Source organism: Vitis vinifera, chromosome 1, assembly GCF_030704535.1.
Source record: "Vitis vinifera cultivar Pinot Noir 40024 chromosome 1, ASM3070453v1".
Taxonomy (NCBI): Eukaryota; Viridiplantae; Streptophyta; class Magnoliopsida; order Vitales; family Vitaceae; genus Vitis; species Vitis vinifera.
The window spans coordinates 4,382,689-4,408,190 of record NC_081805.1 but is presented as its reverse complement, the minus strand read 5'-3'; the positions used below and the strand labels follow the sequence as shown (position 1 = coordinate 4,408,190).

The window sequence follows — 25,502 nt, the reverse complement described above, 5'->3', positions numbered from 1 at the left end:
TGTGTTCCTTAGGTTTGAAGGGCTGGTGCCTACTCATGAGTTTCTTTATTAGATAGGTTTTTTTTGTTATCTTGTCACTCCTAGGCTTAAACTCTCACTTTATTGTGAATATTATTTTGAAGTTATTTTTTATTATAATACTTTTATTTTTATTTTTTAGAATTTGACAATATTATTAGTGAAATGCAAAGAAATGGTTTTTTTATTTATATTTTCTTTTACTAATAATGGCTGCAATTTTGTTTTCATAATTAAAATTTTTTAAACAACTTTGAAAATCATATTTAGTAATGGGCTTTTACCTTTTGTTTTCAAAATTTGATAGCAAAAACCAAAAACAAAATATATATATATATATATATATATATATATATACATTAAAAAATATATATATTTCTAAATAATTAAATAAATTATAAAATGAGAAGTCTATACACATAACTCACCCAAATTATTTTTATCGAAACAACAATGTTGATTTCCCATTTATGAGTATTGAAAAATGATTGAAAATTAATATAAAAAAAATCATTGAAATTATCAGTTTTTTTTCCTAATTTTTATTTAATTACTAAACACGTTTTTATTTTAAATTATGCAAAATGTTTAATTATTATAAGAATTAGAAACACAATTAAAAGATCATGTACATTTTAAGCTTTTAGAAATAGTAAAATTAGACAGGGAGAAGGGTCATCAACCAACTTGTCTGTGGTGGATAGAGGCTTGGGGGTTCCTGGTCCAGCCTCATTCAGAGGCTATCATTAAATATATCCTCAAGAAGGCATGCCATAGCCCCATCTTAATATCAATCATTCAATAGTGCCTCCTAAGATATTTTAATCAAGGGATAGGGATTTTATGGGATTTTTTTTTCTTAAAAAAAAAATATTATTATTTATGGGACTGGGAATCGAGCTTTAAACATTAAGCATAGCTTCATATCATGTGACATTAGAGAATTTTGTGGACCAGCTAGCAACATGGAAGACAAATGCGGCTCACTTCAGGTAACAAGTCAACCAACGGGCTGGGGGATTTTTCTGACATATATGCTTTGTGTTATATATTCTTCTAATCGATTGTCCCAATAGATAGACAATTTTACAAATAAATTTCAAGTTATCAGGCAGACTGAGTCTTCCAAAACTTTTAAGAAGGAAAAATGGAATCATGAAGTTCCCGTGAACCACATTCAGTTCGATCGCTATGAATAATAGAATGCCACCAAAGAGATGATGTGATCAAATGGATATGGGTTAGAAAATTCTAGTGAGAGGATTCAGACAAAAAAATATTTACGTTACCAAACAAAAACTTTATACCCTCTGGCTGTCTTCATCACAAAGCCTATATCACTTTTGCTTCACCATTCTGCAACCAGCCAAACGCGGTACTGCCTGATCTTTTCATAAGCCATCTGCTGAAACTACTAAACTGCAATTCTTACATTGATTATCACTTTATAAAATATCCATCATAAAACCCCACAAAAAATTTGCACTAACCCAGTGAAAAGAAGAGAAAAAGAAGAAGATTGGAGGCAGCAATCACCAGCGTTGAACTTGGAAGAGCAGTGGCTGAAGACTCACCATGAAGGGGATGTCTGTAGTAGTAGGGAAAATAAGGTAAGATAGGGTCAGGGGGTGGCGGGGCATATAGGGTACCAGACGATGGTGGGGGATAGTATGGTAAATATCCAGCTGGCGGAGAGTAGTATTGAGGGGGTGGGTATAAGGATGACGCAGTTTGGGTTGCCGGAGGTGGTGGTGAAAGGCATGATGGGTATGAGCAGGCGTTATCAGAAGTGGTGTATTCCGGGAAGTTGAGCATTATCGAGAAGAAGAAGAAGAGGGTGGAGAGCATCGGGATGAGTTTTCCGGCCATGTTTGTGAGAATTGAGAGAAGGGAGAGGGTTAGGGTGAGGAAATGAATGGAGAGTGAGTGGAGGACGAAGAGTCGTTGAATGAGGTGGGTGATGACCTATTAATTTGACCGTTTATGAGCCTCCTTTTAATTTGTGATGGCATGGCTCTCACAAACCAGATGGCAACTTGTACATTAATGTTCCCCACTGCATCTAGATGAGGTGGCACTTCTAACACCTTTGATTTTCTTTACCTAATTAATTAAGAATATAAGATGAGGTGGCACTTCTAACACCTTTGATTTTCTTTACCTAATTAATTAAGAATATAAGAAGGGAAAAGGAATAAAATTGATAGATTAATTAAAAAAATTTATTTACTAATTTTAATTTTATTATTTACAAACGCATGCACATCTCATACTTAGTCACATTATTGCGTTCTGTGCAAATTAATGTCTTCGTTTACTGTGACAAGTTTGGGACCTACCAAGGAAAGCCTATACATTCTTTCACCTACCATGTAGGGTTAGGACTAAGAGTTAACTGGACCAATCAAGATGGGGCATCATAAAAAATCAGTAGTGACAATGGCCGCCTGCATGTGATAAGAATGACGTCCTACCAAGCTCATGGATCTTATACTACCCATTAAACCTTTAAATCGTATTCAACTCGTCGAGTAGGAAATTCAAATTATTTATCATAAGAAAATCCCTTTCAGCTTTGATTGGACTGAATTTTCCTTCCTACTCTTTCGAAAAAGCCTCCTTTTATGTGTCGTATTTGTTGTGTTTATGGGAAGACAGGTCTGATTTAGGGGGTTGTGAGAATCAAATCATGGAAACGGAGACAAGTGGAAAAATTGCGGTTGAAGCGTCAATATTGCTGACTTCGGACGTCTGATTCGATTAATTCGCGAGACTGATTCCACACGCAACGAGAGAAGAAAAAAAAAAAAGCATGGTTGGAAAGTATCAGTGCCATGTGGCTTTAGTCCTCGACTCCTCGCACACGTCAAGGCTTCATTGAATCAGAGCGCAGTGGCAGACCCTTATGATGCAGTAAGTGTAAATCTGGTCCGGAAATTACAAAAGGTGAAATTAAGCAAGACTTTGTCCTAAATTTGATGTTGTCGGTGGATCATCATTTCTTTCTTTCAGTGTCTTCTTTTTGTAATCTGTTATACCTGTCCATGATTCTAACGGCGGAAGATATAAGAAAGTATTTTTTTCTTATTAAATCTCTAAGCTGGCTGAAACCCCAGAAGGGAGAAAATATAGAAGTTTGTTGGAGAAGGGGTTGCTGTGAATTTGTGGTTGATACAAAGTCTATGGCAAAGTCAAGGTCGGTGACGCCCCAAGAAGTAGAACTTTCTTGGAGAATCTTAAATACTTTTTAACCTTATCTTTTTAGTCATTCCGTGTTCCTGGTCACGACCCTTGGTGCCCAATCTTAGACAAAGTTCATTTCACTTTCGCCTTTATGATTCCTTTGCTCTTCGGTTGATCACCAATCCAGGCTGTTGTGCTCTATTATTGTCAATCAAAGACGCTGTGAGACGCACAAGAAAGGTGCCACTTTCCCTTGTGTCATTTTCCGGAAATTAATTATGCTTTTGAGATCTGAAAAATTTGTTCGTTAGAACTTTTAATGGAGGAGAAGACCACACCAAGTTCTCAAAATTTTTGGTTGGTTTGATCCCATTAAGTTTCACCCACCAAAAAAAATAATAAGTCAAGCCTAAGTTTTTCAACTGAAGAATTATTGCCAGTTGGATTTCAATCTCAGCCCAGGTCTTGATCCCTATTCAAATGTGATTTCAGCTAGCTCTAGAACATACGCAACGATTCAAAAAGGGACTAGAGTCTTCCATCAACTTCTATGGGGTAAAGTCATCCGAGCAAAAAATCTTGAAGGACCACCCTACTTAGAGGAAAAACGGGACCGTCCAATTAACCTTTTTCGAATACTTTGTTGCAAGCTAGTATACCTCCCCTCCTAGATTTGAATAGGATAAGGTAGTGGTTACACCATCAGACTGGGAATCAACCCATAAAATATATAGTCATAAGCTTCCAGAAAATATAATCTATTGCAGGATTGGCATCAAATTTTGCCCAAAGCACACCATGACGACTCGGGCACGCACTTCCCATCATTTCAGTGGCGGATGAGAAGCCAAGAAGTTGTCGTTTTTTCTTCTACAGCCCACCCCTACGCTTCTGATTGTGCCAAACCCTTGAAACCCAATTCAAAATTTTCACTTCGAAATTTAAATTGGGAAAGAAATGAGGTTGGTGCTTCAAGCCAATTTCTGTCTAAAACCTAATCTCAATTCCAAGATCTTGCTTGAATGTTCACATCTTTCCTGCTTTTTTAGTTCAAAGTTGGGCAGGTTTAAACCTATCTTCATGTGCACGCACATGAAAGAGTGGACTTGAGTGCCCATTTTCAAAGTTCAATTTTTCAATGGGAATACGCTTTTAAAACCACCATCTTATGATCCAAATTTTAAGGGATCAAATGTGAAATGTGGCATTATAAAATTTGAAAATAAAATTTTTGGAAAAATAAATATTTCAAGCTCAACCCTTTTGATTCAAAGTTATCTTAACGTGAGAGCTACTTGTGTGACTATAATGGGTCTCTGGTCTGGTCTGGTCTGGTCTGGTATACTCTGATCAATTGGATGGACTGGTCGTTATTTTGCTACCAAAAGTGATAAATGTTGCAATAATTCCAAGTAGAAAATTCAAAAGTGACGCGTCATGGTAGAGTAAATTAGAGCCCAAGCCACGTTAACAAACTTGTCACAATGTGGCCGTCACTCATGGGCCCTACCCTAACCCTAACCCTAACCCATCACTTCTGAGTTATGACACCACTAAAACAATGAATGGGTCCACGTTTCACAACTGAGTAGAGATGGAGGCCCACAATTTGGTGTAACCGATGCTGATCCGACCCTCTGACAGCCGATGCATGGATTGATAAGAAAGGAATGAGCCTCTGACACCAATAACCTTTGAGGGGTCTGGGTTTGGTACTTGAACCAAAAAGTTAAGTCCATGTTATCCCACCACGTTTCATATGGATAGGTTCCAAATTTTGTACCCTTGTGTGGAAGAGGAGAAAAATTCTAGGATCACGACATGGGCACATGTTTCCATAAATAATATTTTTTATGGTTGAGATGGTAAAACTCACATTCTGATTTAACACGCCCTAGTCCCAAATCAAATGCAAATAAACATGACCAAATTTAACGAAATAATTTAAAGACCCGGTATAGTTCAATTATGATAGGATCAAAGCACAAAATAATTCTACCGACGGGGGTGGATAAGACCCAAAAATTTGTTGAACCCATCATACAAATGTCAGCCACATGTGAAAATGAAGACAAGCAAATGAGCATATTCCCAATAATTGGTGGGCTCATAGAAAACGAGTATGCAATTGACACGGCAGTGGAAATACAAGCTGGTCGCTACTGCCTCTACTTAATGATTCACCTGAAGATAATCGGCAGTGGGCTGGCTTTCTTTATGCTTTAATTTCATACAAATTTCATCTCAATTCAAGCATTTTCTGCTCACGTTAGGAAATCGATGAAGAAACCATAGGACAAACAGCATAGAAGAAGAGAATTGTAACTCATAAAGATCGTACGCCTTACCAGAATTGGAGAAAGTAGCAAGATTTTTATTCAAATTATGAAGCACTTGAAATAAGGGAAAGTACCAAAACTAGGGACTTCAATTAACTTTCCCTCTCCAGTAAAATTCTGATTCTGTCCTTGAAATCTGAACCTTCCCTGAACTCACTACAGAAGAAGAAGATTCAACAATCCGCAACCAGCCAAAATTGGCAACCCCACCATGAAGTTCCGGCCGGCCCCGCCGTAGTCCTGGTCTATCGGGTACAAGGTCCCGGGAGGGCCAGTTACGTATAAGAAAGATGCAGGTGGTGGAGGTGGAGGAGGACAGTACGGTGCCCGTGGCTTCTTGGGAGGCGGTGGCGGTGACGGCGGTGGTGGCGGTGGAGGGCTTTGGTTGCATGGATTCTGGCACGAAGAGCATCCACCGCACTTGACTCCCGCATCAGGCGATCCAGACGCGGGGCTTTCATCCAGCTTTCTAGAATTGGAGCCATTAACTGGAGTTGCAATAGCAGCAACCACAAGAAACACGGTTAGCAGCTTCAGAGAATTGAACGCGCCGGTTTCTGTCGACATTTTGAGATGGATCGCCGGAAAATGGATCTCCTGGTTGATTGGTTTTGTGGGGTTTGAGTTTCTCGGAAGGGGTGACTTTGAAGAGGAAGAAGAGAAGTAGATGGTGAAGAGAGGCCGTGGGAGCGTTTTTCTTACGTTATTAGGTGCATGGAAAATGTAAAAAAAGAACAAATAAATAAAAAATAATAAGGGTCTGTTTGGGTTTGGTGATGGGGGTTCCTTCTTTAACAAGACCAAAGACCCGAAGACTGATTAGGGCATGATTTTATGGACCTGTCCTATGATAATACATCGTTCTAAAAGATACCAGCCACAGTGCATGTGCACGCTCCAAATCGTGGGCCCCTTGATATATACACTTATGCCCTTCCATTTTATTTTATACTGTATTCTGTCCAAGTAGTGTACCATTACGTATCTCCTAAAGTATGTATTATGGAAGGTGTTTGTGTAAACGTATTGAGAATAGGATGGTTTGCATGATTTGATTTCGAGAACCCTGATGGGAATTAGATGGGAAATGAAAGAGAATAAAAAGGGATAAAGACTTAGAAAAATTATTGTTTCTTCAAAGTGGGATTGACACACTTTCTTTGATACCAGTGGAATCAACAGAAGAGGCCATTGATGGACACCCTGGATTTGTTTATTTTGGGAGTAGCTATAGGATTATCCTGTGGAGATGGCATCACTCCAACATGACTAAGCTATTATGAAAAGGCCTAGAAAAAATGATAAATTAAGCTCAACTGATTGTGAAAGGGAATTCTGGTTTTGGACAGCCTCTCTCATGGGCCATTCCTCTGTGTTTTTCAAATGGTCAGATCGTCTTATAATGAAATTCTAAATGCATACGCAGCATCAAGATGAATTGATCGAATGTCAATTGAAGTAAAATGTATATGATTAAATTGAGATCGAACCCATATACTATTGTTCATATAAATCTTTTACACGACAGAGCAATAAGAATAAATTTATTGCGAACGGCTCTCTTTGTGAGCCTAGCTTGATTTTGATGTCCACAAGAGAACGGGAACAAACAAGACCAGAATAGTTCCATGATGTTGGACTGCATATATATTGATCAGTTTCATACAAATACTTGCATATGGGCCTTCATACATTAGATCTAGAATAACGTCAATTTCATCAAAAGATTAGGACTGATATATATCTAATATTTAGAGTCAACTCGTGGTGGGTACGAGGGTCATTTGGAATGAAATTAACCCATAATAATCCATGTTTCTATACATCTCAGGGAACATGATCTGTCACATGTGTTTCCCCCATACACTTTGTATTGCTTTCATGTGTGCCAGCCCATAAGTAATCCAACCAAAAAACGGGACAGTGAAAAGCATTAAACACCCGCTACCAAAAACTGCTAGTCATTATCTGGGACAACTCTTATCAATTTCCTTAGATTCCATCACATAGTATAAATGTATGGTCATGGACGGCACATCATTTTTCTCACATTTAGAGTTTCAAATTTTCCATTCAAGGTCATTGTCATTTGCCTAGTGCCCCATTTTCCTTATCAACTCATCTTCTATTATTTTATGCCATCATCAAATTGATTCCTTCCCCCTTCCGGGGCTGTTTTGAAGGGGACAAATATATAATACCACCTGTAAATATGTCACAAGGATTATCTAGTCCACACGACATGGATGTGCCTTAGCTTAGCTCCACTGGGTCCCTTGATCTTCCTTAATGACTGGTTAAACTCAAGCACGGAAGGTCTTGAGCCTAGGACTTAACGAGTTGTAAACTTAACAGTGCCACTCTCACAGTGGTCGGTAGCTCCAATCATATGCTTAAAAGCGTCCAGAATCATATCTAAAATCCAAAAATTAATAAAGTAAAAGACAATGGGAGCACTGCAGAAGGGTCTTGCCAAAATTTTATGTATTCAATACATTAGATTAAGAACAATATGGAGAGCGAGGGCGCATACAGTGGTGGAGGGCTTAGAGTGGAAGGAATGAAAGATTAAAAAAGGTTGGGAATATGGCATCTGCACTAACCGACGAGTGAATGAGAAGAAATTGGTTAAAAGGCCACCGTCCCACCCTCCACCTTCTAGTATCTTCCAATGCTTTTCCTCTTAGCCTTCATCCTCGTCAACCACCATATTCAATTGCTTAGATTGCTTTTAAATATTGCTTTAAAACCTTCCTTCAGTGAAATAATCATCAGCTTCAGAGAAATTTAACACTTCACAACAAAGCAAAGATTTAGCGCGTGCGTCTATCAAGAGGCAACAAAAAAGATGGGTGTTCCCACAAGGGACAAGCTTAGGCTGCATCTTTGCCATGGATTGTTGAAGGACCCTTAGGTTTGACCTGCTTTATTACGGCCCAACTAAAGCCCACACAAAGATAAGCACCTCAAACCAAGCCCTTAAAAAGTTTGGACAGGCTTCTGAAAGCCAAGATCTAAGTCTGAACAGGCTTGTCACAAGTCACAACCCAACCACATGTTTACTCTACATCCAGGGGTTCTGGACATTTCCCTTATTATAATTTAATCCACGCTGGACATCCTCTGAGAACTTCCACCATGGACATATGCAGTGTCTCAACAATGGAGAGCCAGTACCAACCCATTTGGGGGTCTGGAAAAACCAAGTTCAAAATAAAAAATTAAAAAAATAAATTTAATGAAAACAAATAAGTGATCAAAATTACCACTTTTTTGTATCGATTTTTTAAGCATCCATTTTTTAATAATATCTTTGAAAAAGAAGAAAAAATCCCAGCAACAGTCATAGTCAAGCTAGCCCAAAGTGGTTCCATTAAAAAGCTCATTCAAAATTTTTACACAACGGAGGACTGAGTTCCGGACTCAGATCGATCAAGATGGTTCTCTATTACAGCTTTCGTGTTTTGACAATTTCAATTTTGTGCACCAGTAAATACTGGAAACAGCCACAAATCATGGGAACTTTGATTATCAATCAATCAGATCCGCCCCATAACTTGTATCAGCTCCCTCCTTCAAAGCCATACACTCGATTGTTAAAAGCAAACTGCTACCGCCCAGCTCCTTAACTGCACTAACTGCTGGTCCCATACACATGGAGACGTGAACCTCTGTCCACCATTGAGTTCGTTTCCCATCGACCTCTCTTCATGCTCCGAGAATTGTCAAAAATCGAGGCTCCACAAAACAGCTGAGGAGACTCAAAGTCTCGGACCATCTCCATTAACATACTTTGTAGTTCCTCCCTAGTGTAGATCTTACCCTGTACATTGGCAAAACACTCACAGTTGAGAGCACTAATAACAACTACAAAGAAACAAAAAGAAAACACTGCAAATATGGCAAATTCTTACCTCTCTCTTGACATTGGCCATAAGTGATATCATTTCTTGCAAGAAATCAGAGAAGCCCTGTGATTAGAGAAGCAAAAAAAGGAAAAATAGTGATCATTATTAAAATCTTGATAGAATCTAGGAGTAAATGCAAAAATAACAACATGAAATTGATACCCACCTCGTCCTCCTCTTCATCAGGGTTATACAAGCCTGCATCGTACACTGTTCTTTTCCTCTGGTCTGATAGTACTGCTCGGATACAACGTAAATGCAAGAGGCAAAAAAAGTTTATAAGTGAAATTGGAGGAGAGCTACCACCACATCTCATATCGAGAAGAATCTGTATACCCAAATCCTTGTTCAAAAGAATTTGAAGAATTAAATATTACCTGAATAGGCTTCCTGAATTTGCTGGAATTTACGCTTGGCTTCACCCAATACAGAAGGGGTTCTCGTCCACTTATCTGGATGCCATTTCTGCATAGAAGAGAAACCCATTAATTACACCCATACATTTGACACGACACAACGATTCTACCTTCAACATTGTACCATACCTAAAACCCCCTATTTGGTTCTTGGGAAAAGCCTGAGAAGAGAGACTAAAAGAAACTGCTTACAGATGCAAGCCATCTGTAGACATTTACCAATCCTTCCCCAAGAGCCAAACAGAATCTAAAGAAATTAAGAAGGAAAGTGGTAAAAAGTGGTAAACACCGACTCAGAGAGAGAAAGAATACCATAGCAAGCTTGCGGTAAGCGCGGCGTATTTCTTCAATGGACGAATCAGTGCGGATGCCCAGTACGCTATAATAAGATGGGGAACCCTGACTGCACTCCATCTTCCCCACCCACCCACCGATTTCAGATCTTTAAACGCCAAACAGAACTACAAGAAAATGCTCCCCACGACACTCCTACTCAATCCAGTTTTCGAGCTTCAAGATTCAATTGAGCCGCCCGGAACGGATTTCCAGGGAGAATGGCGCTAATGAGAATTAAGAGAAGAGGTTAGTTGGAGTTGGCTGTGGTTGGCGGTGCTTTAAAAGGGTAGTAGAGGGGAGGGTTTAGTTTGATTTTCTTGCCATTGATATTGATGTGGAATGTTCGAGAAAGACCACGAGGAGACCTTTAGAACAGATATTTGTACCAATCTGTGGGATCCTGGGTGATATTTTTGGGAGATGCTTCCGGAAGCTCCTATTTGCTGCATTTTTTTATTGAATTATTGATTATCAAATGGCCACCAGGGCTGATGATAGGACACGTGTACGAGGTGGTGTGGCAGGTGGCATAATTTGGCTGCTTTCGGCGGCTGTCGTGTGTTTATGAGTAACCACCCTAATGCAAGGGAAAAGTGCCTCTCCTATTGCTGATATGAAAATAATATCAGTAAAACAGGAAGTCAATCCTGCATATTTCAAAGTTTATTATACAATTGGAAAATATTTGAAGAATCATTCTCTTTTAGCTTACGTGTATTTCAAAACAAAAAATACTCTCCACCTTCCCAGCTAAGCCTTACACGTGTGAAAATACCCTCCACAAAGCCACGAGAAGCCAATATCTTTCATGTTCTGCCTCTTTCCCTTCTCCCTCTCATTCTCAATCTCAAAAACCCAAAATGCTACGGAACCTATCCCCTTTCATTTCTGTAAAAATCCCGGTTGCTATTTCCATACCACACTTTTCCCTAAAATAAAGACGTCTACGTAGAAACCTCCATTGTAGACACAACTAGTAGAAATGACGACTCTGGATTTCTCGAAAGCCCTATTCTCTCTCTTCCTCCTTTCTTTACCACCTCTGTAGGGACCCCTTCTCTGATGACACGTGGCGCATACCTTTATCCGGATCGACCCTGGCCGTACCCCCCAAGAGGACACATGTCCCGCATCTCTATCTGGGTTCACACGTGGCGCGCACCTCTATCCGGGTCCCTCGGGGAGGAGCACACAGCACTCGCAAGCAGTATGCCCGAACGATAATATATCCTATTCGGATACATTGTCCGGATCATTGACTGTGACAAGCAAGCCTTGCTGAGTCATCCCCGACAGCCTGTCACAGCCCACGTTCCGCCGCCTGCAGGGCGAAAGGACAAAGCGATGGCAAGTCGCCTCCCACGATCTTTGACAGTCGTCTGCAGGGTGATGATAGCCCTACCACCACCTTGAGGACATCATGACGAGTCAAAAAGTCTTCCCACCATTAAAGAGGGATGTAGAGCTTCTGACACTATATAAAAGGGCCTTCACACAAGGAGGAAGGTAAGCTGACTATCCCTAAAAAAGGCCAACAACTTAATCTCTTGAGCCATGGCTAACAAAACCATCAAAGGGTGTGTCCGGACATCTTTTGCAGGGACGACTGAGCCAGAACTCAATCTTGGTTGAAAGCATGCGTCCACTTGTCAGCAGCGTGGATCCTTGGGACGCAAGGCCTCAACATTGGCACCGTTTGTGGGAACTCTCTGATTCAGTCGACGGCAAAGATGTCCACACCTTCCAGAAGCCGCTCGTCGGCTAGGGGAGATGAAGATTATTTCGAATGGCGCGAAACCATCGAGAGAAGACAGTTAGAAAGCGAGCGACAAATGCAGGCTCTCCTCCAGGAAACAGCGAGACTGAGAGAAGAAAACGTTGTGTTGAGAATTCAGGCTTCATCGACGGGGCCTCCTCGTGGTCAGCGCTCGAGAGGCCAAGGAGCAAACTCAAGGTCTGACCCAGAGTCAATATACCCTGGGACTGCGGGGGCCATTCCCGAGACGGGTAATGTTATACCACAAAAGCGACACACACCCATGCACCAAGCTCCCCAGGAGGAAAGCTCAGATTCTACTTGTCTCTCGTCAAAGAGACAGCGTGACAAGATACCCCAGTTGTCAAACGTGATGCGCGCGAGGCTAGGCCCACAAGAACCTGGGAAGACAAGGCCGCCAGTAGCCACAACCTGGGGAGCGCACCCTGACCCCCTGGTCACTTCCATGGTGCATAACGTCTTCCCGCACCAAGCGGTACGCTAAGCTGGGAGAAACCCCCCAAACTAGCCACCCACTGGCTCCATCAGCAAAAGACTGGACGACATGCTCTCCACGCCTTTTTGCTCGCATATTATTCATTACGATCCCCCAAGGGGATTTCTCGTGCCTAAATTCTCCACGTACGATGGGTCCAGCGACCCCTTCGACCATATCATGCATTATCAATAGCTCATGATTCTCGATATAGGCAACGACGCGCTACTATGCAAAGTATTCCCCGCCAGCCTACAAGGGCAGGCTATCTCATGGTTTCACCGCCTATCCCCTAACTCTATTGATAACTTCAGGGACCTGTCGGAAGCTTTTGTGGGACAATACTTATGCTCCGCTCGACATAAACAAAACATCAGCACTCTGCAAAACATAAAAATGCAGGAGAACGAGTCTTTGAGGGAGTTCGTGAAGCGGTTTGGTCAGGCCGTGTTACAGGTAGAGGCTTATAGCATGGATGCTGTCCTACAGATCTTCAAGCGAAACATCTGTCCAGGCACCCCATTCTTCGAATCCCTAGCTAAAAAGCCTCCTACGAAGATGGACGACTTGTTCCGGCGCACGAGCAAATACTCAATGCTCGAAGATGACATGCGAGCAGCCACCCAGCAAATCTTGGTTTTCGGACAGGCATCCAGAAGTGGTGCGGAAAGAAGTGTCAAACTTTCGGACCGGCCAAGGCCCTCTGGTCGAAGGCAGGAAGAACAAAGCCACCCAGAACTACCGCCCCTCACACTCATTTCCATATCCTATGAAAAGTTTTTCCCTATGATCCAAGACATGTCCGACTTCAGGTGGCCCGAACCCCTCAGAGCAGACCCATCTAAAAGGGATCATAGTAAAAAATGTGTTTACCATAAGAAGCATGGTCACACAACGGAGACGTGCAGGAGCCTCCATTATTTGGTCGAAAAGCTCATAAGGGTGGGACATTTGAAGCAATACCTCCGCTCAGATGCCAGAAGTAGTGACGCTTCCCGAAATCACAACTCAGGAACCCCCAAGATTCCAGCTGCCCCCAAAGCCATTATAAACTATATCCACGAAGGCCCATTGGATGAGGAATACGACTCCAAACGAAAGAGACAGAGACTGTTGCGGGCAGCATCGATGCGTGAGCGTGTCAACTCCATACGGCCTGGGATAACTAGGGGGGCCCTCGCCCCATAGATGGGATAATCATTTTCCCCCCAATAGACCCCACACAGATATTACAACCGCACTGTGACACCCTCATCTTGTCCCTGGAGATGGGAGACTTCGACGTAAGACGCATCCTAGTCGACCATAGCAGCTCGGTCGATCTTTTACAAGCATCGGTAATTAGCCACATGGGACGCAATCTAACAGGCCTCGAAAACCCTGGGCGAATTTTGTCTGGATTCAACGAAGCGACAACTACCTCATTGGGAGATATTGTTCTACCGGTCCAAGCTAGCCTAGTCACTCTCAACGTACAATTTTCGGTGGTACAAAATTTATCACTCTTCAATGTCATCTTAGGGCGCACATGGCTGCACTACATGAAAGTCATCCCCTCTACGTATCATCAAATGGTAAGCTTTCTTACCGAGGATAGGCAAATCGACCTATACAGCAGCCAGTTAGCCGCTCGCCAATGCTATCAGATAGCGCGAGAAGTAGGGACCAGGCAGGAGGATAAACCCCTCCCTAAGTCCACCCACGCACTTGACCAATAACAATTACTAAATCCGACGGACAAAGATCCTCCAGCGGCGGATCCCTTGCGGACAATCCAAATTTCGGAAGAAGGTACTCATCTTACATATATCAGTTCCCTCTTGACGCCTGAAGAGACCCGGAACATCCGAGACGCCCTCAAACAAAGCCATGACGTTTTCGTATGGGCGCATTCTGATATGAAGGGAATTCATTCCTCCATCGTCTCTCATAGGCTTAACGTCTTGCCAACAGCAAGGCCCGTCCAACAGAGGGTTAGACGTTTTCACCCGGATAGGCAAAAGATTATCAGGGATGAGATTGATAAGTTGATGGAAGCCAGATTCATTAGAGAAGTGGAGTATCCGGACTGGTTGGCGAATGTAGTAGTGGTACCCAAAAAGGAAGGCAAATGGCGGGTGTGCGTCGATTACACCAACCTCAATAATGCATGCCCAAAATACAGTTTCCATCTGCCATAGATAGACCAAATTGTAGACTCCACTGCTGGACAAGGAATGCTCTCCTTCTTGGACGCCTTCTCCGGATACCACCAAACCCCCATGGCCTTGACCGATGAAGAGAAGACAACCTTCATAACGCCACATGGTCTTTATTGCTACAAAGTCATGTCGTTCGAACTCAAAAACACTAGCGCCACTTATTAGAGACTGATGACGAAAATCTTCAAACCTCTGGTCGACCACACAGTGGAGGTATATATTGACGATATCGTGGTTAAAAGCAAAACCCGAGAGGAACATGCCCTCCACTTGCAAATTAAGGCATGAAATTGAATCCGTCTAAATGCGCCTTTGACGTAAGTGCTGGCAAATTCCTGGGATTTATGGTCAGCTAAAGGGGGATAGAGGTTAGCCCGGATCAAGTTAAGGCAGTCATGGAAACACCACCCCCCATGAGCAAAAAAGAATTAAAGCGCCTCACAAGCAAGCTCGTCGCGCTAAGACGCTTTATACCCACTTCACTGATGAACTGCGACCCTTCTTCTTAGCAATACGAAAAGCTGGAGCGAACGAATGGACAGACAGCTATCAGAGCGCTTTCGAAAAAATTAAACATTGTCTCATGCAACCACCCATTCTAAGCAGCCCCCTCCCTGGAGAAAAATTGTGTATGTACCTGGCTGTATCGGAGTGGGCAATTGGCGCTATTCTATTCCGTTGCCCCTCACGCAAGGAGCAGAAACCTATTTACTACGTCAGCAGAGCTTTGGCGGACGTAGAAACAAGGTATTCAAAGATGGAGCTAACGGCCTTGGCCCTTCGAAGTGCCGCCCAGAAGCTCCGCCCTTACTTCCAAGCCCACCCGGTGGTCGTGCTAACCGACCAGCCCCTTCGCAACATCCTGCACAAGTCGGACCTAACCGAAAGAATGCTTCAATGGGCCATAGAGTTGAGCGAATATGGAATCGAGTTCCGACCCAAGTTGTCCGTGAAAGGCCAAGTGATGACTGACTTTGTGCTGGAATACTCCCGAAGACCTACCCAACACAAAGAACCAAGCGGAGAGGGGTGGTAGACTTTGCGGGTTGATGGAGCCTCCCGATCATCAGGATCCGAAGTAGGACTCCTACTGCAATCCCCAACAGGAGAACATCTTGAGCAAGCTATCCGACTGGGATTCCCCGCCTCTAACAATGAAGCGGAGTATGAGGCTATCCTATCCGAGTTAGACCTCGCCCTAGCTATATCCGTCTCCTGGCTCCGGGTCATTGACTGTGACAAGCAAGTCTTGCTGAGTCATCCCCGACAGCCTGTCACAGCCCACGTTCCGCTGCTTGCAGGGCGAAAGGACATAAGCGATAGCAAGTCGCCTCCCACGATCTCTGACAGCCGCCTGCAGGGTGATGATGGCCCTGCCACCACCTTGAGGACATCATGACGAGCCAAAAAGTCTTCCCACCATTAAAGAGGGAGGCAGAGCTTCTGACACTATATAAAAGGGTCTTCACACAAGGAGGAATGTAAGCTGACTATCCCTAAATAGGGTCAATAGCTTAATCTCTTGAGCCATGGCTAACAAAACTATCGGAGTGTGTGTCCGGACATCCTGTCCGGATATCTTTTGTAGGGACGACTGAGCCAGAACTCAATCTTGGTTGAAAGCGTGCGTCCACTTGTCAGCAGCGTGGATCCCTGGGACGCAAGGCCTCAACAACCTCCACTCCATACTCTATCTCCCTTTCACTCACCCTCCTTCACCTTCATCCTCGTAGGACTCTTCCTCCATGCATTTCACGATTGTGTCACTAATTGAGGTTTGTCTTCTTATCTAGCTTTGAATTGGTGCTTTTTTATGGAGAATTTGAGAATTGGGTTGTATGCTCCTACGCTTTCCTAGAAGTTTATTACTGTGTTCCCTAATCAAGAGGTATATGTCTTCACTTTGTGATAGGATACACAAGTCCATTCCCTGTTTGAATTTCGTTAATTTTATTGGCAGCAATTCTTTTGTTTAATTTAGGGTTTTAATTGATGTGTTTGATTCTATGTTTCATCATTTGAACACATTAGGGTTGTTCGTATAGGTTGGATTCAGGTATTCTAATTTTTTAAAGAATGATTCTAGAACACATAATTTTTACATTTAATTGGCATGTGAAATCTCAGAACGGAATTAGAGTGAATTAGTGGAATTTTTAAAAAAAATCTTTGTCTCGTAATTTTTAAATAAAAATTAATAAATATGATTTTAAGTAACATTCATTAAAATCTTAAAGTGGATCCTTGTTTAATGTTTTAAATATCAAATCAAATCGAGCGTTGAATCCTGGTTTGGTTCGGTTCAGATATTGAACCGGGAAACTTATTAAATCAAAATTGAGCTAGCCTAATTGGTGGTTGAACCGTCAATCAAAGCCTTGTTTGGTTCAATTCACATATTAAACTAAAAAATCCATGAAATTGAGATTGAATCAAACTAAGCGATGGTTCAATCCCAGTTCTAGGTTTCTCTATCAATTTTTTATTTTGAGCAATAGTTTCAAAGCCCATGCTTATGAGTTCTAGAGGTTCAGTGAAATGGATCATGACATTTTATCCCTCACACAAGGGAAGGTGCAACCACTAGACTAGTAGGTTTTGTTAAAAATTGTATTAAATTTTAATAAAATATAAATTATATATTCATGATATCATCTGAATTCGATAATTTTTTTATTTAATTTTGAAAACATTAGTTAAAATTTTGAAATCAATTAAATTAATTCAAACCAATCCAAATCCATTAGCCTTTAATAACAAAAGGCTTGATTCAATTTGAGAAAAAAGTGAACTGGACCATGTCGGTTCGGTTGTTGGTTTTTAAAAAATCCTCTCACATAAATGGAATTGAATTGATTAGGATAAATTAAAATGAAAAAAATTTATATCGGGGCTTTAGGCTTTGGGCTTAGAGCTTAGAGAGGGTTATAGTTGTAACATATTGAAATCCAAAAGCTAAAAATTAAAGTAAAATATAAAAATATTTTCATTACTTTATTTATGAATTGAAGCTTAATCAATAATAAGCGTTACCTAATTTGCAACCTTTTTCATACACATTAACTTAAAAAATAATATTTATAAGTTTTAAAGTTTATTTTAATATTCCCCGATAATTTTTAAATATCATTAATTGTTGTTGGGCGGTGGTCAATAGGATCCTTGATGTCTTTTCCTAGTATTTAGACAATTGAATTGAGACGTGATTAATATAATAATTAATAAAGACTTTATAACATATATTAAATTTTGGAATAAATAAGATAAATTGTTTAAGGGATTACGACTTGAAAGAATGTAGACTTATAATATATTGTTAAACATTATTTCATATCTAGAAATCAATGTTTGATTGTATTTGAATTGAAGCTAGATATGTAGGTAATGAAGGGAAAAAAATGGTCTAAATGTTACAATTGAGGGCTTTGTGCACATCATCATAAAACTCATGGTTTGTTTGAAATACAAAGTGTTAACAAGTTTGGTTAATTTTGATTTTAATGATAATAAAACAAGATTTGGAACTAATGATATATCTTGATTGTGTTTAAGCAAAAAGATTTCCAAACCAATAATTACAAAGACAAATTAAGTAAAAAAAAATTATGAAGAATGTGAAAATCTAAAAAAAAAAGAGTTTTCAAAACTTTGTCTAGGATATTTTTGTAATGGCCTTAGGGGAGTGTTTTTTAGTGCACTTTGTTTTGAACTTGTATATCATTAGTACACCTCAATCTTAGTTTCTATCTTGTATCCATCTAAATTTAAATTTGTATTGGGATTATGTGAGATTATCTTTCAATCTTTTCTTGTAACCTTAAAGGAAAATTTTTAAATGTGAGGTATCACTTAGTATTTACTAAGTAAGGGGTATTATTTAGGGGTTTAAAAGTAAGATATATCTTGAAGTATTTGTAAGGGTCACTTGGAGAAAAGCTTGAAGGCTTATATTTAAAGCCCTAGATTAATGGAACCACAAGCTTGTGATGGAAGTTAAAGGAGACGGATGTGTGTCAGGATTTGGTAGAACCACTACAAATTTTGTGTTCACTTTCTCTTTTTCCTAATTTCTTTAATTACTTTTCATCGTGTTTATTGTATATTTACATATAATTGTCTCTTATATTCATATAATTTAAATTTGTAAAAAGAGATCATTACATTATTTACTCATTCTTTAGGGTGATTATCTTAGATTAATTTGGATAAATTTTAGCACAAAATACATTAGTCCTCACATGTGTATTTACCCTAAACTATCATATAACCCCTCCAAGTTGGACTATACATTACTTGCATGGGAGGTTCAAAATGGTTGGACTATACATTACTAAAGTGAGGATTTTTTATAAGAGTACGATAATTTAAAAAAATAATCTTAAATTACCGTAGTAGGAAAAATAATTCCAAATCTATGGTAGTTTTTGTCAAGTAGGAGGAAAGAATATTTGTTTTCTTTATCAACTTGGAAATCGTCTTTTCAAAATACAATTTCCATCAAAACAAATATATATATATATATATATATATAAAAATTAACCACTCAAAAATCATCTTTTCAAAAAACGATTTCCACTAAAACAAATATATATAAATAAAAAATTAACTACTCAGAAATCGTATTTTGAAAGACGATTTCCATCAAAACAAATATATATATAAATTGACCACTCAGAAATCGTCTATTGAAAAGACGATTTCCAAATAAATTAACTACTCATCTTTTCATTGAACTTCAAAATTTAATAAATTTTAATACCATTAATTATCTATATATTATAAAAAGAAATAATACAATTTAATATAAAAATATATTATAAATCCATTTTAGAATTAAAAAATTAATTATACTCATACAATTATTATAAATATATATTATAAAATTAATTAATTTAATTTTCTAAATTTAATATAAGATAAATAATATTTATCTATTGTTTTTTTCTTTCACTTTGCAATTTAAAAAAATTATTATCAATTTATGTGAAAAAATGAGTTTAAAAAACAAATTTGTTATTAATTTATTAAATAATTATTTACAAAATAAATAATTTTGTTTTGTTTTAATTTTTAAATTAATTTTATTATATAAATTTTAAGATTAAAAATATTAATATTTTAAGTTAAAATTTCATGTGTTTTCATAACTCTTATAACCTATTATACTTCATCACACCAATTTGAAGACCGTTTCCTACCCTCATAGCTAGCCCATAGGAGAATCTTACCTATTGCATGTGTTGTCATTTCCACCAATTTGAAACTCAAATGTTAACCCCCTATCTTACACACTACACTCATCCTACCTTTTTCCAACTTCTCATACAATATAAATTACCTTCAACTTTCTTCATTCTCATTTTCACCTTCGAACTTCTTCATTCTCCTTTTCCCCATCTTTCCCACTTGAAACTTAGTTTTTTACTAAGTTTGAAAGTGAAAATAAGAATGAAGAAGTTTGAAAGTGAAAATGAGAATGAAGAAGGTTGAAGGTAATTTATATTGTATAAGAAATTGAAAAAAAAGTAGGATGAGTGTAGTGTATAGAATAAAGGGTTAATGTTTAAGTTTCAAACAGTCAAATTAGTCAAATTGGTGGAAATGACAATACATGCAACAGGTAAAATTCTCCTATGGGCTAGCTGTGAGGGTAGGAAACGGTCTTCAAATTGGTGTGATGAAATATAATAGGTTATAAGAGTTGTGACAACACATGAAATTTTAATTTAAAATATAAATATTTTTAATCTTAAAACTATATAATAAAATTAAAACAAAACAAAATTATTTATTTTGTAAATAATTATTTAATAAATTCATAACACATTTGTTTTTTTAAACTCATTTTTTCACAAAAATTGATAATAATTTTTTTAAATTGCGAAGTGAAAGAAAAAAATACAATAAATAAATATTATTTATCTTATATTAAATTTAGCAAATTAAATTAATTAATTTTATAATATATATATTTATAATAATTGTATGAGTATAATTAATTTTTTAATTTTAAAATGGATTTATAATATATTTTTATATTAAATTGTATTATTTCTTTTTATAATATATAGATAATTAATGGTATTAAATTTTGAAATGTTGGTGGAAATCATCTCTTCAATCTCTTTAATAGACGATTTCCAATTTTTTTTTTAAATAGATAATTTCCATTTTAAAAAATATATATATATATATATATATATATATATATATATATATATATATATTCTCTTCAAAAGACAATTTCCAATGAAAAGATAAATGGTTAATTTTTTTGGAAATGTCTCTCCGAGTAGTTAATTTATATATATATATGCATATATGTTTTGGTGGAAATCGTCTTTTCAAAAGACGATTTATAAGTGGTTAATTTTTTATATATATATTTATTATGGTGAAAATCGTCTTTTCAAAAGACAATTTCTAAGTTGATAAAGAAAACAAATCTCATTTCCTCTTACCTAACAAAAACTACCATAAATTTGAAATTATTTTTCCTACTATGGTAATTTAAGAATTTTTTTTTTTAAATTACCATATTCTTATCAAAAATCCACTAAAGTGATGGCACCACTTGGATTCATCTATTACATTAAATGGTCAAAAATAAATTTATAATGTTCATGATAAGAAAATATAAAAAGTAAAGAGGAAAGCAACCATAAGAATATTTGTATGCTTTTGAGTCAAGTTTCTACTTCTTCTTTCAATTCTAAATAAATAAATAAATGAATAAATAGGTTGGCATTACCCTGCCCTGCCCTGCCCACTGGGTTGGACTGTCCTACTTATTATGCCCATTATATTCCCCAGAATGGCCATGCTATGCCCAAACCTTTTCTATATTAATTTTTCCCCAAGTCACCTTTCATACTTTTCCTGTATTAATTTTTCCCCAAGTCATCTTGGGATATTGTATTAATAACATAAGTTTAAAAAAATTAATTGGTCATTTAAGTCGAAAATGTGACCATATTCAATATGTAATTGAAAATGAAAACTTTTAATTGGATGGAATGGATGCCCATTTTAAGGATCAAACAAATCCCTAACGAGAGGAATCTAATCTACCCAGGGTTATTTTAATTTTTAAGTTTAAGATTGCACACATTTTATTCAGTACTAAAATAAGACATTAGGGAGGATTAGGGTTTGAAATTAGGATTAAAATTCTTTCTCAAAGCCTTGTCTTGTCCAGAAAGAAATCCACAGCCGAACGGAGATTTGAATGACGCAGCCGACGTGAGAAAAGGCTGAAATCAAAGGGGGAATTGTCAATCTTTGGGAATATTTGGCTGAAAACCTCAGATCATCGTTTGAACTTGGGTGAGGGTGAGGCGTGTATAAAAACCCTAACTGAGGATCCCTGGCCTCGCTACCTTGTCCTGAAAAGGGGTACTAAAGGCAAACAAAAACTGAAAGGCACTCTCTATGATGTCTCTCAAGCCAAGTCTTGCTTCTTTGATAATCTTCTTCCTCATCTGGGTGGGCACTGCTTGTGCCAGTAAACCCCACATCATCAGCTTTCGATCACCTAACCTCTACCCAGAAGGCATCACCTGGGATCCAATCGACCAGCACTTCATTGTCGGTTCTCTCCGCCACCGCACCATTTATTCTGTTTCCGATGCCGGCGTCGTCGATACCCTCATTTCAGACCTCTCCCTTCCCGAAAACGTCACCTTTCTCGGCCTCACCGTCGATAACCATCACCGCCGTTTGCTCGCCGTCATCCACGCCATGGAGCCCCTCCCCCCCTACGACGCCCTTGCCGCCTACGACCTCCGCTCCCGGGAACGGCTTTTCTTGGCGCCGCTCCACGGCGACGCAGACCTAGACTCCTCTCTGAGCCGGCAGATAGCTAACGACGTCACTGTGGACTTCGCCGGCAACGCCTACGTCACCAACGCGGCCGCCAATTTCATCTGGAAAGTCAACGCGAAAGGAGAGGCGTCCATCTTCTCCAGATCTCCGGTCTTTACGGAATATCCCGTGGACCGCAGTTCACCCTACAGCTTCTGCGGACTCAACGGCATCCTTTATATCAGCAAGGGCTACTTGCTTGCAGTACAGAGCAACACCGGAAAAATGTTCAAGGTTGACGCCGAGGACGGAACAGCCAGATTGGTTCTGCTACCGCGAGACTTACCGTGGGCGGACGGCATCGCCGTGAGAAAAGATGGTATTGTGGTGGTGGTATCGCAGTCCAAGGCATGGTTTCTGAAGAGTGAGGACAGCTGGGCAGAGGGGGCCATTTTTGACGAAACTGCCCTTGAACCGGAGTGGTTCCCTACTTCAGTGACCATGGGAGGGGATCAGAGGGTGTATGTGATATATGGGCATCTGGAGGAGGGCATTTTCCGGAAAGGGGAAAGAGAGGCGTTTAGCATAGAGGAGATAAGATCAGAAAGGGAAAGTGGGGAGGAGAAGATTTGGGTGTACGTGTTGGTGGGTCTGGGACTTTCATATTTCTTGTTTTGGAGATTTCAGATGAAGCAGCTCATAAAAAATCTGGACAAGAAAACTAATTAATATTTGCTCTATGTTTGTTTGTTTGTTTGATAGGAATTTTAGGTTCATCCAAGAAAGTGGCTTCTGTATCATTTCGTTTTGCTTCAGAGGAATAAATGGCTCTGTTTTAAGTTTGGTGTTTGGTATTCAAATTTAAACAAATCTCTGCTATTTTACTTCCAGAGATTATTACTTAAAAAAATAAATATATGTATTATAAAATTAATTAATTTTATTTACTAAATTTAATATATAAATAATCAAGCAGCAAACAAATGTACTATTTTAAAATTCAACAAACAATTATGAACCCCTATCATTAGAAAAATATCTCAACTTTTCTGGTGTACGTGAGACCCTTTTTTTTTTTTTTTTTCTTTTTTTCTTTTTTTTTTTACTTCCATTTAAATGGAGTTAGGTGTTGTGGGCCTGTGGCTTGGTTTTCGACTCTATTTGGTAAAGGGCAAAAAAATATTTAAAAATTTTATATTTATTTACTAAATTTAATATATAAAAATAATTATAATTATTAAGATATTTATCAATAATAATATTTATAAAAATAGAAATTATGTTTAACATTCTATATTTAAAAATATTATTTTATGTTAAATTAGATATTGATTTAAAAAATATTTTGTTCATTATCTTCCATTTTATCTTTAAATAAATTCAATTAATTATAATTAATAAAATTCATTTAGTTTTATATTGTTTTTTAATTTATAAGATAATATTATTTATCTATTATTTTTTATTTCTTCCATTTTGGAATTAAAAAAAATATTATAAATTTTATGTGAAAAATGAGCTCCCCTTATTTTTTTTTTCTTTCAAATTTTAGTCTACAATTTTTTTTTTTTTAAAAAAAAAGAAAATTAAAAAACCATATCTTGAAAAAACAATTTTTATATTATAATATTTTTTAAAAGAAAATAAATCATCTTTTCAAGATAAAATAAAGATTTTTATTTTTCTCTTTCTTATTTGCTAAAAAATAAGGTAGATTTGAAATTATTTTTTAAAACTACGGTACTCTTATAAAAAAAATCCATTGAAATGGGTGAATGCACTCATTTATTAACAACGTTCTTCCTTGCTAATGATGAATTAAAACAAATCTATTTGTTTAACATACCTAATTTTATATCAATAATTGAAAATAACAAAAAGAGTAGAATGAGAGAGAGACACAATGACATTAAATTTTAACATGTAAAATCTTAAAAGAGATAAAAAAAAAATGGGTTTACAAATGATAGAAAACATCTATTGTAAATAACAAAAACTAAATACAAAGTTTTACCCATCTTTAAGTCTACCAATCCTTCACATAGGAGATGATCGGTCAAATTTAATAATATTCTAAACTTCTTCACTTTACATTTTAAGAAAGTATCACATTTTCACTTTCCAATGTGAATATTTTTCATTTGTCAAAAAGTCTTATGATAGAAGTATCAGAGAATCCATATTTGAGATTTAAAGACCAAAAATTATTTTTGTAATAAAACCTTCTTTGAAACCAATTGCAAGTGAATCTCAAGTGTAGATGAACACTTAAGAACACCTAAGAGGCAGAGCAAATAGGTCATCATAAAGTTTTCAAAGAGTGACCCATAAATGTAATTTTCTCTAGTTTTTATCTTCTCAAATTTTCAACAAACAAATAAAGCACATAAAAAATGTTACAACAACACTCTTCCAAACAATATATACAAGTCACAAGCATATGATATCAACAATTTCCTAACAAATTAAACCTTATCCACAAGTAAAAAATTCAAGCCATAAGATGAACTATAACATTTTATGTCTACGTCATTAAATCAATCTATTTTGATGAAAAATTTTCACTAGAATGAGATTTTAAACTCAAATACCGATAAACTTTCCTTAGAAATAAACAATCCTTAATTTAATAGGGATTCAACTTCAACCTAATAGTTCATATCATTTTAGAGAAATGTGAAATTATATATGTTGTGATAAAAAATTAATCAACCCCACATTAGTCTAAAACTTTCTTAGTGCGAGTTGATCAATCACCCTTCAACGAAATCAAAATCAAACCTTACAGTTGTGGAGCTAGGAACAATTATTTTCAATGGGGAAGGGTGGGGGGATGGGGGATTTTATTTTTTAAGGGGGAAGGGGGAGGATGGAGGGGGCATGTGCCGTCATGGGCCTTAGCTACCGCCGCTAGTGAAACCTTAAGTCAATTTGATTAAAACAAAGGTTTTAACATCCCACTTTCTGCCAATTCATGACCTAAAATAATTTACCAATTTTTCTGCCAGCTACCTTCAATGTTAAAGATCTTTGAAATGATAAGAGT

At 37.8% G+C, this 25,502-nt stretch overlaps 4 protein-coding genes across 4 annotated transcripts; 1 reads left to right on the top strand and 3 right to left on the bottom strand.

Moving 5' to 3' along the window:
• Nucleotides 1-1,225: 1,225 nt before the first annotated feature.
• LOC104880977 (extensin) lies at nt 1,226-2,032 on the bottom strand. Its single transcript, XM_010659379.3, has one exon. It carries the CDS (start codon nt 1,885-1,887, stop codon nt 1,504-1,506), a length of 384 nt encoding a protein of 127 aa, XP_010657681.1. The 5' UTR covers nt 1,888-2,032; the 3' UTR covers nt 1,226-1,503.
• Nucleotides 2,033-5,554: 3,522 nt separating this feature from the next.
• LOC100255988 (uncharacterized) lies at nt 5,555-6,659 on the bottom strand. The gene has a single exon (XM_003631159.4). It carries the CDS (start codon nt 6,105-6,107, stop codon nt 5,697-5,699), a length of 411 nt encoding a protein of 136 aa, XP_003631207.1. The 5' UTR covers nt 6,108-6,659; the 3' UTR covers nt 5,555-5,696.
• A 2,227-nt stretch (nt 6,660-8,886) lies between these two features.
• On the bottom strand, nt 8,887-10,601 carry LOC100261077 (uncharacterized). The gene is made up of 5 exons (XM_002280542.5): nt 10,177-10,601; nt 9,826-9,913; nt 9,615-9,685; nt 9,455-9,511; nt 8,887-9,363 (listed from the first exon to the last, which is right to left on the bottom strand). The coding sequence occupies exons 1-5, from the start codon at nt 10,276-10,278 to the stop codon at nt 9,175-9,177; spliced, it is 507 nt and encodes a 168-aa protein (XP_002280578.1). The 5' UTR covers nt 10,279-10,601; the 3' UTR covers nt 8,887-9,174.
• Nucleotides 10,602-16,330: 5,729 nt separating this feature from the next.
• Nucleotides 16,331-23,295, top strand: LOC100245798 (uncharacterized). The gene is made up of 2 exons (XM_002284224.4): nt 16,331-16,428; nt 21,852-23,295. The coding sequence occupies exon 2, from the start codon at nt 22,085-22,087 to the stop codon at nt 23,183-23,185; it is 1,101 nt and encodes a 366-aa protein (XP_002284260.1). The 5' UTR covers nt 16,331-16,428; nt 21,852-22,084; the 3' UTR covers nt 23,186-23,295.
• Nucleotides 23,296-25,502: the final 2,207 nt, after the last annotated feature.